General features: G+C 38.2%; 1 protein-coding gene and 1 pseudogene across 1 annotated transcript in view; both read left to right on the top strand.

Moving 5' to 3' along the window:
• Window positions 1-17,262, top strand: part of LOC117028114 (transmembrane 9 superfamily member 2-like) — a 121,078-nt gene that overhangs the window by 19,270 nt on the left and 84,546 nt on the right. The window contains exons 2-5 of the mRNA XM_033116281.1: window positions 4,064-4,131; window positions 5,327-5,420; window positions 10,358-10,485; window positions 10,688-10,817. Coding sequence (XP_032972172.1) covers window positions 4,064-4,131; window positions 5,327-5,420; window positions 10,358-10,485; window positions 10,688-10,817 — 420 coding nt within the window. The remainder of the gene's footprint in view (window positions 1-4,063; window positions 4,132-5,326; window positions 5,421-10,357; window positions 10,486-10,687; window positions 10,818-17,262) is intronic.
• LOC117024503 (cell division cycle-associated protein 3-like) lies at window positions 5,685-7,628 on the top strand (annotated as a pseudogene).

Here is a 17,262-nt window from a genome sequence, read left to right as displayed (position 1 = left end):
TGTGCCGGGGCTGCGACAACACTTGGGGAGGGTGGTGAGCATGCCCGCATGTCACCGCTTTCACCACCCGGATCCAGAGACGGAAGTCTCCTACCAACGTCTGTAAGCTGAGGCCATGTAGCACGTCCACCCCTAGAATATACTCCAGAACGGGAGAGACATAAACCTTGTAGGTACGAGGGGGAAGCCTTCCTATACCCAGTGGTAAGGAAACGGCTTTTACAGTCACAGTCTTTTCCCCATAGCCATCAACGCAGATTGCTGGTCCAGGGAACAGTTCTGGGTTCCCACAAACAAGACTACAGTCTGCACTAGTGTCAACTAGGGCCAAAACCCTCTGCACATTAGAAGGGGACCAATGTATGGACAGTTCCACGTGGGGCCTCTCGTCCCCGCTTGTCCCCTCTGATCAGGTACCTTGGCCCCACCCCTAATCAAGCTGAAAGGAGTCGGCCTCAAGCAGCTGCATGAAGTCCTGGAGGGACACGGGTCACACTTTCCTGGACTTCTCCTTTAGGCTTTGCCGGAATTGGTGTTCCGGATGCAACTGTTTCCAAAGTTCCAACAAGAGTGCATTGGGTTGTCGGTCTATTGTTTCCCGATCAACCCCTGCTGCCACCAGATCACGCCACATCTGCATGCATCTTACTCTCTGAGGCCCGCGACCCTGCCCCCTTACTTTTGATTTGGGCTTCCAGGTCTTAACTTCTCGGACCTCCTGTCTTAACTTCCTTTGTCGCCGGCTTTCAACATCGCCTAGGGTGGCCATGGCAATGGTAACTTCATGGATCCGCCACCCCACATAGGGTATAAGAATGGCAACCAAGGATCCAAAGCACTTGCAGAGGCAATATCCAAAACCAGATCTCTCATGCTGGTTGTAAAGTGCTCGTCACCCAGCCCCGCATATTAGGGTTGAACATAGCATGTCTCATATCCATTTCATGGATGATTTGATTAAGTTCAGTATATGATTGCAATTTATTCACAGTGTCTGGCAGCTTGCCAACCTCTCCCCATACTGTGCGTACCGCAGCAGTGAGCCACTCCATTAGAGTGTGGTTGCACTGGTCTTGGGCCAACCTATGGCAGTTCTGTAACCTGTGTCGCAGGACGGATGCACTGTCATGGAGGCCAGCTTTTCCATTTCACCTGGGGAGCAGAGAATGCTGTCTGCCCTCTTATCCCATAAACATAGTAGCCAAGCCGAGACTGGCTCTCCAGGGCGCTGTCGGGACTGCCTCTCCAGCTCCTGCAACTCAGTGGGAGTGTAAGGGGTGTAGGTTGTGAACTCAGTCACGGTTGGGTCACCAGCAGCAATGCCCCCGGGGCCCAAAGGTTGCTCAAATTTTACCTTTTGTTTCATAATGAGCTGGAGTCTCCACTGTGGGGCTCCTTCTCTAACAGGCAGACCCGAGCTTCCAACACCTCCCACCGGGACACCTGGTCCCCCACCTGGGCTGTTCCAGCAAGCGCTTCCTCCGAGTTATGATGCACCGTGGTGAGAACCTCCTCCAACTGATGGTCCCGAGCTTCCAGCGCCTCCCCTCGGGGCTGCTGATCCGGCACCTGAGCTATTTCATTAAGCGCGTCCTCCATGTTACGACGCAAGGCGGTGAGGAACATCCAGCCCAAACGGCCGGCTGTACCCTTTGCCTCCTCCAGCAACCGCTCAGCCAGAACCTGCAGGGCCCTCTCCACGCTGGCCGGAGAGCCATCTATGTCCTCCCACCCCTCCTTGGGGGTCCAACTTCTGAGAACAGTGGCTACCGGGTACCACACACTGTGTGGGGGCCACATGTCCTGCCCAGAGTCAGACGCCATTCCTACCTGGCCAGAATCCTGCTCGCCGTGCCAGGCATCTGTGATTGGGTGGAGGCCTCAGTGCAAGATGTCCGCAACCCTCGGAGCCTAAAGCAGCACCAGATTACCAAAAGGAAGGCGACACCTTCTATGGCCAAGAGTGTGGTATGCCATCTGGAGGCTCGAGTCTCCCAGGCAGACCGCGCCTCCTGTTCCAGGCACAGCCCCTCACGGGCCTTCTGAAACTGAGCTTTCATACGTGTAAACTGCTCCATTACCTTACAGAGAGTTTTGGCTGACACCATACCCTGCTCGCTGCACTATTTGTCATGCAGGGACTCATGTGGGGTCTTTGGTCCTGCTCCCCACATAAGAATGCAGGATATGGTGAGGCCAAAAAGGAACACCCATGGAGCCATAGACAGGGGAGTCATACCACTATATTCTCGCTGGCAGCTGGGCGAGACACACACAGTAAGATCCACATGATCTGCAGTCCGCCATTCACTTCTCTCTGCCTGCCAACCAACCAACCAACCAAAGCCGTCATGGCAGTTACGTCAGCAGCGAATTGGCCAACCGGCTACAACCAACAGCCAACCAGTCACAGCCGACAGCCATCCACCACCTGAGCCAGCACCCCTCCACGCGAGGCCGAGAGCCTGGAAACTGCTCTCTGGGACTCCGTCCCCACAACTGTATAGGGAATATAGTAAATAATACTTTAATAACTACTATAGTGTCATATGGGTACTAGATTTATCGAGGTGATCATTTTGTAAGTTATATAAATGACTAATCACTATGTTGTACACCTGAAACTAATACAATATTGTATGTCAAATGTAATTGAAACATAAAAAATTATTTTAAAAAATCTAACCATATGGTAAAGATGATAGCAGATGTTCAATTTTTTAAAAAAGCAATGTATGGAATTTTGAAAAAGAATAAAGTGATTACCCAAGTTGTGCTGTCTTAGTGATTTAAAAAATCCTATCCAGGGGTGGCTGGTTTAGCTCAGTTAGTTAGAGCACGATGCTCGTAACACCAGGGTTGCCGTTTCGATCCCCACATGGGTCCGTGTGAGCTGTGCCCTCCACAACTGGACTGAAACAACTACTTGACTGGGAGCTGATGGGTTTCAGAAAAACACACTTAAAATAAATGAAAGTTAAAAAAAAATCCTATCTGGTAAATTATTAAGAGCACAGCTGAGACACAGGGAAGTAAGCAAAAATGTCCTGTGAAGAGCCAGAATAGATATCATAATGTTCTCTCATGCTCTTGGACAATCTTTTAGACGTAGTTTTGACAAATCTAGTTATTATTTCCAGATTGAGGGCTTGCTCTTTAGCAGACTAGGGGAAAAAAAAGGAAGGGAGAGGAGGCACAATGACAACTGATAGCCAAAAGGAAAGAAACATAAAAGTTTTGCAAACAAAGTTTAAGTTTTTTGGTAGGAGTGAGGGGGTGTAGGTGGCAGACGTGTGGGTAGTCATCTCTCAGCATTTAATTTTGGAACAAATAGCTCTTCTCAGATCATTTGATACTAAGGATGTCACAAGTCAAAGCAGGTGCAACGATTAATGTCTAAAGTGACCTTGAGTCATCAGGAAGGTTAAATTATGACCATCATGTTCTGTTTAAGATAAAAAAGAGTGAAGTGTACTTTGGAATGAGTCTTATAAAAGTGGTTGAAACAATACAAGAAAAGCACTTATGCAGGTAGCTTTAATTATCTCAAGTTCTTAACCTAAGTTCCATGGACACCAGGGGCTCTATGAAGCCTCTTAAAACTGAACAGAAATTTAATAATAATAAAAAATCTGCTAGTGAAATTCAGTAACAAAACAATTTCAAATAAATTTTCAGTAAAAAAAAAAACTGAACAGAAAATTTGATGAAGATGTGTGCTTCTGGGGGGAGAGGGGCCTTAGCTTTCATCATATTCTCAAAGGGTTTTATAATTTAAAAAGTTTAAGAACAGCTGAGCTATCTGAAAAATTTATGTATTCAGAGAACCTGATGATGTGAGATAAATGAAATGTTATGAATTTATAGCTATACTGTGTTAAAAATTTATAAATCTACTGTTAGATTTATAACACTGTACTAAGTTATAAATTTATAACTGTACAGTTATAAATTGATGGAAGCAATAGACCCAATTACCTTTCAGTTACTTCATTATGTATTTTGCAAGTGCTACTTTATTTTACTTTGTATTATTAATAAATGTTTTTTTTCCTTCTTATAGTCATCAGTAGCACTATATGTAAATAGATTGGACTCAGTGGAATCTGTCTTACCTTATGAATATAATACGTAAGTTATAAATATTATAATTATATCTGATATAATTGTGACTGTGTTAAAGTGTGCCTTAAGTTTTTAAAGATAGTGAATAAAAGCCCTGTATATATTAAGAAATGTAGTAGTAATTTTGTAATAAATGTAACAAGAAAAAATGATAAGAATAGAGAACTTGTGATGTGAGCAAGAGAAATGCTTAAAAAATCAGGAAGTTGCCATAATTGATTTCCTTTCTAAGAGGGGCAAATTATAAATTTACTACCCTTTGAACTTAAAAATACATATTGTTGCTGAGTTATAGCTTATTTCTAAAACATGGAATAAGTATGTTTATACTAAGGTTTTTAATGGATGAAGATGCTTTGTTTAACAATGAGCAGTTATTACATAATCAAGATTAAGTACGATCAGTCATTTGAGTAATAACAACAAATGATGTGCTTTTTAGAAAAAATGATTGTAGTTTCCTTTGGTGTTACTTTATTTCCACTAATTAAGCAGAAATAAAATCAGGTCTGATTTTCATTAAAATACCAGGTAATATATGTAAATAGATTGGACTCAGTGGAATCTGTCTTACCTTATGAATATAATACGTAAGTCATAAATATTATAATTATATCTGATATAATTGTGACTGTGTTAAAGTGTGCCTTAAGTTTTTAAAGAAATGTAGTGTGCTGTACATGTAGTGTGTTTAAATGTAGTGTGCTGGTATGAATATTTAAAATATTATGCAGGCCTACCATTTATTTTATCTTCTACTTAAGCCATTTTATATTCAAATTTACTTAAATGTAGTTGTAATTATATTCACCTAGTAATCATTTGATTAGGGAGTATGTGAGAATGTGTTGGGGGAGGATTTTGTTTTTAAGTTCCTCTTTGATCAGAGCTGATAATTAGTTTCTAAATGTCTCAGGTTAGAATTAGTACAGCTTGAAACTATTGTTTGATTTTTAAAAAGTAATTTGAAGCTTAACCCTTAAAATACTGTTAATTAATTTTTTAAGGTTGTGATTACCTACATTATAACAGTCAAAAGCAGTACCATGAACATAAACAAGGTATATCAATCATAATTAGATACATTCTGGGTCATATTTTTAGAAGCATCTACCATGAAAAGTGGAGAGGCTAGATAAATTACAAAAACTCATTTCTTTGCTGATTTTAAAAAATCTTATTTGAACCTCTCCTCTTTTAGCTTTGACTTCTGTCAAGACTATGGAAAGAAAAGCCCTTCTGAAAATCTTGGACAAGTACTATTTGGAGAAAAAATAACATCATCTCCTTATCAGGTTAGGCAGCTGATCTTATTATTAAACCTTATTTTAAAATGAATCTTGTGAAAACTGACTACAGATGCTCCTCAACTCACGATGGGGTAATGTCTTGATAAATCCATTCATTGTAAGTTGAAAATATCGTAAGTTAAAAATGCATTTAAACAGAGGGAGTTGAGGCTCTAGCTGCTGTGCACCCAAAGGTGGAGTTGGGGCCTGGCATTTCCCTCCTTGCCCTGGGCCGGGCCCTGCCCTCCCCCGCTGTTACTCCTGGTTGAGATGGACTCAGCCAAGAGCATCCCAGTCACTCCAGTGCATCCTCTGCCCCACAACAAGCTTCTGTGCGAGGGGCAGACCCGTGTTCACCTAGTGCCGGCATCCTGCACTCCCATCTAGGTGGAGAGCTCTCCACAGCCAAACCTACCAGCAAGGGAGCAGCTGGAGGGCCCTAATCAGGCCCAGGGCTCAGATCCTGGCTCTCCTACCCTTGGCATTGCATGGACACATATGAAGACCAGCAGCGGAGACCCAAGCCCACTGGTGAAACAGCTGAGTGAAGTATTTGAGACTGAAACCCCCAAATTGAACCCTCCCCCACAGCCTGTTCTGCACTTAGAGGCACCTTTATCTTCTGAATCGGACGTGCCTCTGGGCACCCAGTTTTCTCTTGAGGACCAGACGCCACCTTGGAGTCAGACTGAGCTCCTCTCCAAGCAGGTGTTTTCTGAGGAGGAAACAGGACAGCCCTCAGAAAACCCCTTTGGCCAGCCAGGGCTCAGACAAACTCTTGAGGGAACCTGAGATGCCCCGATCTTCAAGTACTAAGTGCAATAGACGGAATCCAAATGGCAAGGTATCTAGGGTGATCTCCCCTCACCATCCTGCAGGATGACATCCCCTCCCCTCATCTCTGACACCATGACAGGGTAAGTGACCTCCTCTGAGCGAAAATGTTAGGGAACTAAAGGATGGGAACATTCTGGGAACTGGACAACTTCTGAGAACTGGAGGATGAGCATGGGAGCAAGGCCAGGACCATGACAAGGAAAACCAGTTGTCATGCGGGGTGGCAGGTGGGGTCTCTGGTTCCGCACCCCACATAGGAACGCAGGACATGGTGAGGCCAAAAAAGGAACACCCACGGAGCCATAGATAGGGGAGTCACACCACTATAGTCTCACTGTCGGCTGGGTTGGAGACACAGGAAGCAGGAGCCACACTATCCACAACCTGCCGTCCACTTCTCTCTGCCAACCAACCTCACTTGTTAAGCTGCAATCTGCAATCCGCGCTTGCCAGCCACCATCTGCTTGCTAACCCCCCATTTTTTGCTAGCGTAGTAGCCACGGCAGTTATATTAGTGCCCAATGGCTCACTGATTACAGCTGACAGCCAACTAGCCACAGCTGATGACCATCCAATCACAGTTGATAGCCATTTACTACCTGAGCCAGCACCTTTCCACGTGAGGGTGAGAGCCTGGAAACTGCACTCCTGGCTCTGTCCCCACACCAGCACTTTTCCTTGGTAGAGAACTAGGCCTGCGTGGCCCCAGCCCTGGGTTCACCCAGGGTCTAGTGATATTCCATGTGCTCTCACCCCTTCCTTCCCTGGTAGACTGGAAAGGCTCATTTTCTTCGACTCCCCCTAAATTACCAACTCTGGAAGCTTTGTTGGGCCTTGTGTTTTATATGTTTCTTATATATTAAAGGAAGTGCTTTTAAAAATACATTTAATGCATCTAACCTACCGAGCATCACACCTTAGCCTGGTCTACCCTAAATGTGCTCAAGGCTTACATTAGCCTATGATTGGGCACAATCATCTAACACAAAACCTTTTATAACATTGAATATCTTATGTAATTTATAATGCATGTTGCTTTTGCACCATCGTAAATTCTAAAAATTGTAAGTCAGGAACTGTTTGTACTTATAATTATAGCAGAGTCTTTGTTTTAAAAGGAGATAGAGAAAAAGGAAAGGAGGTAGGATGTGGTGTTGCCAGAAGGGTGCGTTACAATATGCTGTTTAAGCTATCTGCAGATGTTAGTGGTTCCTCATAAAGGTTTTCCTTGTCAAGTTTTATTTTTGCTTTATATAGAATTAAAAAAATTCATTTATTGTTCTTGCATATTTTGGCTTGGGTGATATAAGCAGATAGACACTCTTGGTGTCTCTTGATATTGCCTTCAATATCTTAATAGATATGGGGATAGAGTAAGGATGTTTTCATAAGCAGTTATGATTATGAAGGCATTAACTTTTTTGTTCTTCCCCCCCAATTTCATTGAAGTGTAACTGAAGTACAATAAACTGCACATACTGAAAGTACATATTTGATTAATATATACAGAGGGTGCCAAAAAAATGTATACACATTTTAAGAAAGGATGAAACAGTATTAAAATTTTAATACTCAATATATACTGATAACAAAAGATGAATACAAGTCACATGTATACATTTTTTGGCACCCCCCCATTTATATATTATATATATGTATATATAAAATATATAAATTAATATATTATGCAATTTTATTGCATGTGAAGATTCATGTACCCACTGCCACAACATAGTTCCATCACCACAAAGGTCCCTCATGCTGCCCATTTATAGCCACTCTCATCCTTCCTCCACAATCTTTACCCTTGACAAATACTAACCTCTATTTCTATAATGTGATTTCAATAATGTTATGCAAATTGAATCATACAGTATGTAACCTTTCTGGGATTAGCTTTTTTTAACTCAGCATAATTCCCTTGAGATCCATCCAGGTTGTTTTGTGTATCAATACTTATTCTTTTTAAATGGTGGTTAGTATTCCACCATAAATGGTGGTTAGTATTCATACCATAAACTGGTATGAATGTACCAGTTTATTTAGCTATTCCCTATTGAAGGACCCTATTGAAGGACAATAACCCTATTGAAGGACATTTGGGTTGCTTCCAGCTTTTGACTATTATGAATAAAACTGCTATGAACATTTATGTGTAGGTTTTTTTGGTGCAGATAGGTTTTCAATTTTTTGAGATAAACACTCAAGATTGTAATTGCTGGGTGATCTGATAGTTGCATGTTTAGTTTTGTAAGAAACTACCGAACTGTTTTCCAGAGTGGCTGTACGATTTTACATTCTCACCAGTAAAATCTGAGTGATCCAGTTTCTCCACAACCTTGCCAGCATTTGGTGGTGTTATTTTTTTATTTCAGCCTTTCCGATAGGTGCGTCTTATGGTTTTAATTCTCATTTTCCTAATGGCTAATGATATTGAATATTTTTTCATGTGCTTATTTGACATCTCTGTTTTCTCTTCAGTGAGATGTCTCCCCTTTTGCCCATTTTCTTTTTTTTATATATATTTTAAAAATAAAACTGTATTTAGTACTTGTAACTTGATTTCTAAGATTATTACCTGGTTCTATGCTTTAAAAAGGTCAAGTAGCTTTCTAAATAATCTTTTTTTTTTAATTAAAGTTTATTGGGGTGACAATGGTTAGTAAAGTTACATAGGTTTCAGGTGTACAATTCTGTAATACATTATCTATATATATCACATTGTGCGTTCACCACCCAGAGTCAGTTCTCTTTCCATCACCATATATTTGATCCCTTTTGCCCATTTTCTGTTTGGATTTTTTGTTCTTTTACTGTTGACTTTTCAGAATTCTTTATATATTTTAGATATGATTCCATTGTTGCAACAGTAGTTTCCAAATAGTTTCTCCTAGTCTGTATGTACCTTGTGTTTTCATCCTCTTAACAGGATCTTTCAGAATGCAAATGTTTTTAATTTTTATGAGGTGCAATAATGAAGTTTTCCTTTTGTGGATTCTGCTTTTGGTGTCAAGTGTAGAAAGACTTTGCATAGCTTTAGGTCCTGAAGATTTTCTTTTATGCTTTCTTCTAAAAGTTTTGTAATTTTACTTTATATATTTAAGTCTGTGATCCATTTTTAGTTGTTTTTTGTATAAGGTATGAGAATTGGGTTGAAATTCATTTTTTTCTTTTTTGGCCTGCAGATGTCCTTTTGTTGAAAAGACTATCCTTCCTCCACTGAATTGCTTTTGCACCTTTTTAAAAAATAAAATCACTTGGGCATAGTTGTGTAGGTCTGTTTTTGGGCTCTCCATTGATCTGTTCCTTTGGTCTGTGTGTCATTAGACATTAGCTTTTCCATGATTAAAGTTGCACAAAATACCCCTGTGGAGTACCATTGTCCTAATAGAAAAGTATACCTTTTCAGGAAATGTTGTCCCTTGGACTGAAGAAATGTGACAGTGTTGTTCAACTCAGCTACCAATAAGGAATTTTTTGGTTAACATTTGTATGATTTCAGGATATGAGGTGCTAAATATGACTTTCTTTTCACAATTTATTCTTGCTCATTATTTCCTGATTAATAACACTGGCACTTTACCTTGATAATTCCCCATAGCCGGACCTTGTAAACAAGAGGTTTTACATTAAACATATCAAATATTTTATTATCAAATTTTGGTAACAGCTTTATTGAGAGATAGTCACATACCAAATAGTTCATTCACTTAAAGTGTCCAATTCAGTTGTTTTAGTATATTCCCAGAGTTGTGTAATTGTCACTACAATCAATTTTATTATTACTTTTAAGTGAACTATCATAATAGTTTTTAGGAAGCTACAGTAGATTTTATATCACTTTATATATTACTGAAGAAGCCAAATTAATTCTGTTCAGTGGTGAAAGCAGTGTGTGTGTGTGTGTGTGTGTGTGTGTGTGTGTGTGTGTGTGTAGTGTAATCATTTTGGTATGAATTGAAACTTAGAGGAGATGGTGTTGAGGATGATGGCATCCTGAAGTCTCTGAGGAAAAGTTTTATCTGTCAGATAAAATGCTTATTTTGTGACATTTGATTTATAAAATTTAGTCCAATCTCTTAATATCTTTAATTCTTTCTTAACAGTTTTCTTTTAACAAAACAGAAACATGTGTAAAAGTATGTGTAAAATCTTATGATACAGCAAATGAAGACCAAAACAAAAAGTTAGCTTTTTTGAAGAAAGGAATACAACTGAATTATCAGCATCACTGGTAGGTTTCGCATCTGAAAGAACACGACTTAATTTTTCATTTCCTTTCAGAAGTAGTTTTAATAGATACTTGAAATTATGTACTATTTTTTGTGACTTGACTTCCATTAAAAATTCAAACCTAAATATATGTAAGATGGTGTTAGTATTGCTTGATGTGAAATGTTTGTTAAATCTTTTCTTTTTAAAATATTTATATTTAGGATTATTGATAATATGCCAGTAATATGGTGTTGGGATATGGAAAATGGAAAAAAATACTGCACACCAGGATTTCCAATAGGATGTTTTATTACCAAAATTGGCACACCGAAAGATGCTTGCATTATCAGTGTAAGTGTTGAGAACTTACTATAGAAATATAAGAATGTTGCTTCACTTACAATTTGCTTTCTATTATAGTCACTTGGCCAACATTAATGGGAAACCTACCATCTTCTAGGTGTTGGGGATACAAAGACAAGTAAACATAGTCCCTGTTCCTCTAAAAGTTCACAGTTCTAAGTGGGGAGATGGCATGGAAACAAATCAATGCAATAAAATGTTATATAATAGGAAACTAAAGGGCAAGGAGGATATAATGGAGGGACTGCAAAGGTATTTGTCATATAAATGGGCGGACGAGCATTTCTAGTAAGGAAACCATTGAATCAAGAGCTTAGAAGTCTGAAACAGCATGCAATGATTGGGAGACTGAGTAGTTGAGCATGTCTGTGGCATAAGGTTTGGGGTTTGGGAGGAACCGCTAGAAATGAAGCTAAAAAAGGGGGGAAGACAGAAGCCAGATTATGGAGGGAGATCCTGTATACAATGGTAAGAATAATAGCACTGAATGCCTGTTATGTGCCAGGAGCAATGTTATATTACTCTATATTCAGTGACTAATTTAATCCTTAGAACAGCCCTCTTACTAGAATCTAGTACTGCAGTTTTACAGATGATGAAGCTTAATCTCAGAGAGGATAAGTGACATGACTAGGGGTATACAGCTAGTAAGTGGCAGAAGTAGGACTCCAACTCACATCTTTTTAACTTGGAAGTCTCAATCACACTGTGTTTGGAATCTGTCTTGTGGTTCTCAAACTGTCTTCTACTGGGCCCTAGGGTAATACAAGTGTCCTGGGGCTGCCATGAGGCTAAGAAAGAGGCCGAATAGGCATGGAAGAACTGAACCAGGGCAACACTGCTTTAAATCTGTTTTATATGTGGAGATTTGAGGTGGATCAATGATGGGATGAAGAGGAATGGAGAGGGAGGAGTATAGGATGACTGCCAGGTTTCTGGCTTGGTTATCTAACTGATGGTACTCTTAATTGTTTTTTTTTTTCCCCAGAGAAAAGAACAGTACTTCTTAAATTTCAGTCATGCATGCACCACCTTGCCTTGATGACTTTTGCCATAAATGAGTCACCTGTATTATTATTTATCTATTTTTAAAAATCCATAAATTATCTTAAATCTATTTAGAAATGATACTTTAATAGCCCAGAAATTACACGTTTAGTGTACTACTTATATTTTTTACTCATCTAATTTCGAGTAAATAGGTAAAAAAGCAAAGTACCAATTGTTTTTTTATTTTTTAAATCTGTTCTAATGCATTCCTTTATATATATATATATATATATATATATATATATATATATATATATATATATATAGATTTTATTGGGGAAGGGGAACAGCACTTTATTGGGGAACAGTGTGTACTTCCAGGAATTTTTTCCAAGTCAAGTTGTTGTCCTTTCAGTCTTAGTTGTGGAGGGCACAGCTCATCTCTAGGTCCAGTTGCCGTTGCTAGTTGCAGGGGGCACTGCCCACCATCCCTTGCGAGACTCGAGGAATTGAACCTGCAGCCTTGTGGTTGAGAGCCCACTGGCCCATGTGGGAATCGAACCGGCAGACTTCAGAGTTAGGAGCACGGAGCTCCAACCGCTGAGCCACTGGGCCAGCCCCCAATTTTTTTTTTTTTAAATCTATTATACTACCTGAAATTATCTCATGTATTCCCACTGATATGTATTCTTCAGAATGTGAAACATTGAAGTACAGAATATAGGAGTGACAAACAACTGATTAATTGATGATTCTTTCAAAGTAAGGGAGAGTGGCAGGAGAGAGGAGTTCATGAGCAGGAGAAATTTTGATTTATATAGCCTATGTTTGATACTATATAGCAATGTGGTTTTTTGGGACCATTTAAAGACCATGTCTGTAAAGATAAAGTCTGAGAAGAATAAATGGACCAATAGGATGGAAGAGCCCTAGTTGGCCAAAGTAGCAGTAACTTATCAACATTTGTGGTTTGCCACCCTAAAATTACCAGGGTTAAGTAAAACAAGCAGTTGCCTTTTGTTATTCCTTTGATATATAGATAGGAACTCTTTCTTGTGAATCTTCTCATTTATTTTTACTTTAAGGATATTTATTTTGCATAGATGTTGATGTCCTCCCCCTCCCCTAACTTTAGACAGTCTCCCTTTCATTGCATAGTTGAAGCTGTACACAAGTTTCAGAAAAGTTGTTCATAGTGTTTATAAGGTTATTGATCATATTTGTGGGAATAATTATATCAGCTGTTCTCAAAGTGACGTCTGGGGCTCTCTGAGAAACTTTCAAAGGGTCTGCAAGGTCAAAACTATGAGGTCAGACAATTAAGTTCACGAACTTGTTGCAACGATGTTGTTAACATTTTTTGATATCAGAGGGATTATTCATTACGAATTTGTACCAACTGGACAAACAGTTAACCAAGTTTACTATTTGGAAATGCTGAAAGGCTGTGTGAAAGAAATGAAAACAACCTAAATTTTTTGCCAATTCATGACTCTTGCATCATGACATTGCACCAGCTCACACGGCACTGTCTGTGAGGGAGATTTTAGCCAGTAAACAAATAACTGTATTGGAACACCCTCCCTACTCACCTGATCAGGCCCTCAATGACTTCTTTCTTTACCCAAAGATAAAGGAAATATTGAAAGGAAGACATTTTGATGCCATTCAGAACATCAAAGGTTATACAACAGTTCGATGGCCATTCCAGCAAAAGAGTTCCAAAATTGCTTTGAAGGGTGGACTAGGCACTGGCATCCGTGCAGAGCTTCCCAAGGGGAGTACTTTGAAGGTCACTGTAGTGATATTTAGCAATGAGATATGTAGCACTTTTTTCTAGGATGAGTTCGTGAACTTAATTGTCTGACCTCGTATTTTCATTAATAATATTAAGATGTTATTGGCCTTCTTTACTCTCATTCTTTCATGAGTGTACAGTGGAATTTTCCAGAGGCTATATGAAGGCTAATGGGATGTGTGCTTCTGTATTCTTGTGTTTTAACATTTTCTCATTTTAAGTTTTAATGTGGTCAATATGCGTAGATGTAACTCACATAAACAAAAGCTCTTTAGAGTACTTAGTAATATTTAAGAATAGGGATTTTGAGACTAAAATGTTTGAGAACTGTTGAATTAGATGTTTGGAATCAAAGTGGCAAATATGGTTTTCTGATCAATAAAAAGTTTTGGTTTTTTGCTTTAAAATTCATTAGGTACAATGAATTAGGTACATTGTGCAACCACCACCACCATGATTACAAAAGTAATATATGTTTGTAAAAACCTTATACAATACAGATATAAAGAGTATGAAGAGATTCTCCCCATAATCCTCCTCAATTTTAATAGATTCTTTTTATGTATGTATAATTTCTTAATCTAAATGAGATTATTATATATACATATAATATATAATATATATAATACAGATATATACACACACATATAATGTATGTATAATTTCTTAATCTAAATGAGATTATTATATATACATATAATATATAATATATATAATACAGATATATACACACATATATATGTATATATATGTGTGTGTATATATATATATATCTATATATATAGATATATATATCTGTAATCTGCTTCTTCAGTTGTCTCTACTTAGAAATTTATAATGGACTTGTTACTATGTTCTCCTAGACAGGTAGGTAGATAGATAGATAGATAGATCATACAAGAGTGAGAAAGCATTTATACTTTTTAAATAGTTTCATAATATTCCATTATACGGATGGATCATAATTTGTATCCATTCCATCATGATTAGGTGTTTTCAACTTGTATTATTAAGAATGTTGCAGTGAACTTTCTTTTACCTCTCTGAGTTTCATCTGTAAAATGGGAATAAGAATAGTATATACTACATAAGATTGTGAGGATAAATAGAATAATATTTCTAAAGTGCTTGGAGCAGTGTCTAATATATAGTAGGCACTCAATAGTTATTATTGTACAAACATCTGTGAACTCTTGTCCAATAATTACCTTAGGATAAATTGAGTGTGAAATACAGATACAGAAAACCACACAGAACAGATATAGAGTTTAATGAATTATTATAAACCCCAGCCAGATCAAGAAATAGATTTTGGCCAGCCACTCCAGAAGGTATACAACTATCTCTACCCATTTATAAAACCCTTCCTTCCCCTAAAGTAACCACTATTCTTTTATCATAATCACTTCCTAGACTTTCTTTTATAGTTTTACTACCCAAGTTTATATACGTAGACACTATAGTTTAGACATGATCATTTTATATATCTTTTTTTCAATATTTTATCATGAGCATTGTCAAATACACAGAAAAGTTGAATGAATTATCTAGTGGACACTGATATACCCAGCACCTAGATTCTACAATTAGCATTTTTCTATATTTGATTTGTCATATATTTATTTGTCCATCCATATGTCATTCATCCAAACAATGGTGCATATTCCTCTGGCCTTTATTTCTGCAAATTGGCAGATGGATCCAGCGGCTTGATCAGATTCAGGTTTCATCTCTTTGTTGAGATAGGTGTGTTGTTTCATAATGAAGCACAAGATGGCTCTTTTTAAATAATAGATTTATTATCTAGAGCAGGTTCAGAGAAAAATTGAGTTGCCGGTACAGAGGTTTCCCATGTGCCCCTGACCCACACATGCACAGCCTCCCCTATTATCAACATCCCACACCAGAGTGGGACACTTGTCACAGTTGATAACCTATACTGATACATCATTATCACCCAAAGTCCACAGTTCACATTAGGGTTCATGCTTGGTGTTGTACATTTAATGGATTTAGACAAATATATGTTATAGTATCTTACAGAGTAGTTTCACTGCCCTGAAAATCCTCTGTGCTCCACCTATTCATCCCTCCTCCCCACCTGATGTCTTTTTGTCTCTCTTTTTGTTTTGATACATGGATCAATTAATTCATTAGAGGTTATGCACACTGGAGAAGCTGGAGCATGTGGAGTGAGCTCCCATCAACCAGGGAACAAAACCCTTTCCCTGGCAATGTCTGTCCAGAGCCCTCTACTGACAAAGTTTCATTCAGTGCCAGCTTGCAAAGGAAAAATATAGTATTTAAAAGGCTCAGAGAATTTTCGCAGAGGTCAAAAAGCATGAATTTGAAGATGTGAGACAATAAATCAATAACTGGTACACCTTACACGCATGTACTGATCAATACTCTGATGAAAGAGAGCCCTCTGCATGTCTCCAGAAATCTCTGTGCAGCTCTCTTCCCTCTTGTACTCTTGCTCCACAAAATCTAGGCCCGTTGGCCTCTCTAGACTTTGAACTTTGTCTTCTCAAGTCCTGGAGACTACAGGGGTCTGCTTGGCTACCCTTTCCTTTTACTACAGCCTGGAAATTCTCTCTGAGAAGTAAGATTGAAGCATAGTAGGGCTCACTGTATTTGTTCCCCTTGGTGATCACTCTCTAAATGTTCTTTGTTGTCCAAAGTCTGAAAACTGTCGTTTCATCTATTTTACCTATTTCTTAAAAGTTTTTTAAGGTGAAAAGGTAAATCTGGTCTTGTGTTATTCCATCATGTCTGGAGGAGGAAGTCCAACTCCCTTGCTTTCTTGTTGCATACATTTGCTTGGTGTAAATTTGTCTATACTTTCATTTTTAACTTTTCAGAATCTCTTTGTTTTATATGTGTTTGTTATATACAACATATTGTTGAGTTTTGCTGTATGGTACCTTCTGAAAAACATATTTCTCTTAATAGGTGAGTTAAGCCCATTTATATTTATTGATGTGACATTTGATCTCAGTTATATTATATTATTTTATGTTTTGTTTACTATTTTTATATTCCACATTTTATTGATTCCAAGACTCATGTTTTCCCGTATTTTAACATTTATGAAATCAAGATGTATCTTCCAGTTAATAGCATGTTCAAGTTTATTTGGCAATTTTTTTTTTCTTAGCAGGACATAAAATAATGATGTTTTAAAATTGGTGGCATTTTAGATTCAATGAAATATGATATTTATTTGAAAAGACCTTATGTGGTGTACATTTCTTTGAGATGGTAAATTTGCTTTGTTAAAAAAATAATTATTAAAATATGGTTGCTGGTCTGCATTTTTATTGTTGTAATTTTTCTAATATTTAAGAAGGTTTGTATTTTTGTCACAGTCCTTTCATTTATACCTACTTATTAATCACCTCTTTCTTTAGAGGGTGTCATGCATTTTCATGATTATGTGTCTTGTTATGCATTTTGGTTTTGTTTTGTTTTTAATCTTGTTTGTAGTTCCTTGAGTTTCCTGGATTGGTGACTTTTTCAGTTCTGGAATTCTCAGCCATTGTCAGATATTTTCTTCTTTCCTTTTCAGACATTAGTTAAAGCTATATTAAATAGTCTCATTTATCTCCTCCATGTCTCTTAACCTCCCTTCTGTGTTTTTCA

This window comes from Rhinolophus ferrumequinum, chromosome X (genome assembly GCF_004115265.2).
Source record: "Rhinolophus ferrumequinum isolate MPI-CBG mRhiFer1 chromosome X, mRhiFer1_v1.p, whole genome shotgun sequence".
NCBI classification, from domain to species: domain Eukaryota; kingdom Metazoa; phylum Chordata; class Mammalia; order Chiroptera; family Rhinolophidae; genus Rhinolophus; species Rhinolophus ferrumequinum.
Note: the sequence above shows the minus strand (reverse complement) of the source record. Positions and strands in the feature narration are given on the sequence as shown.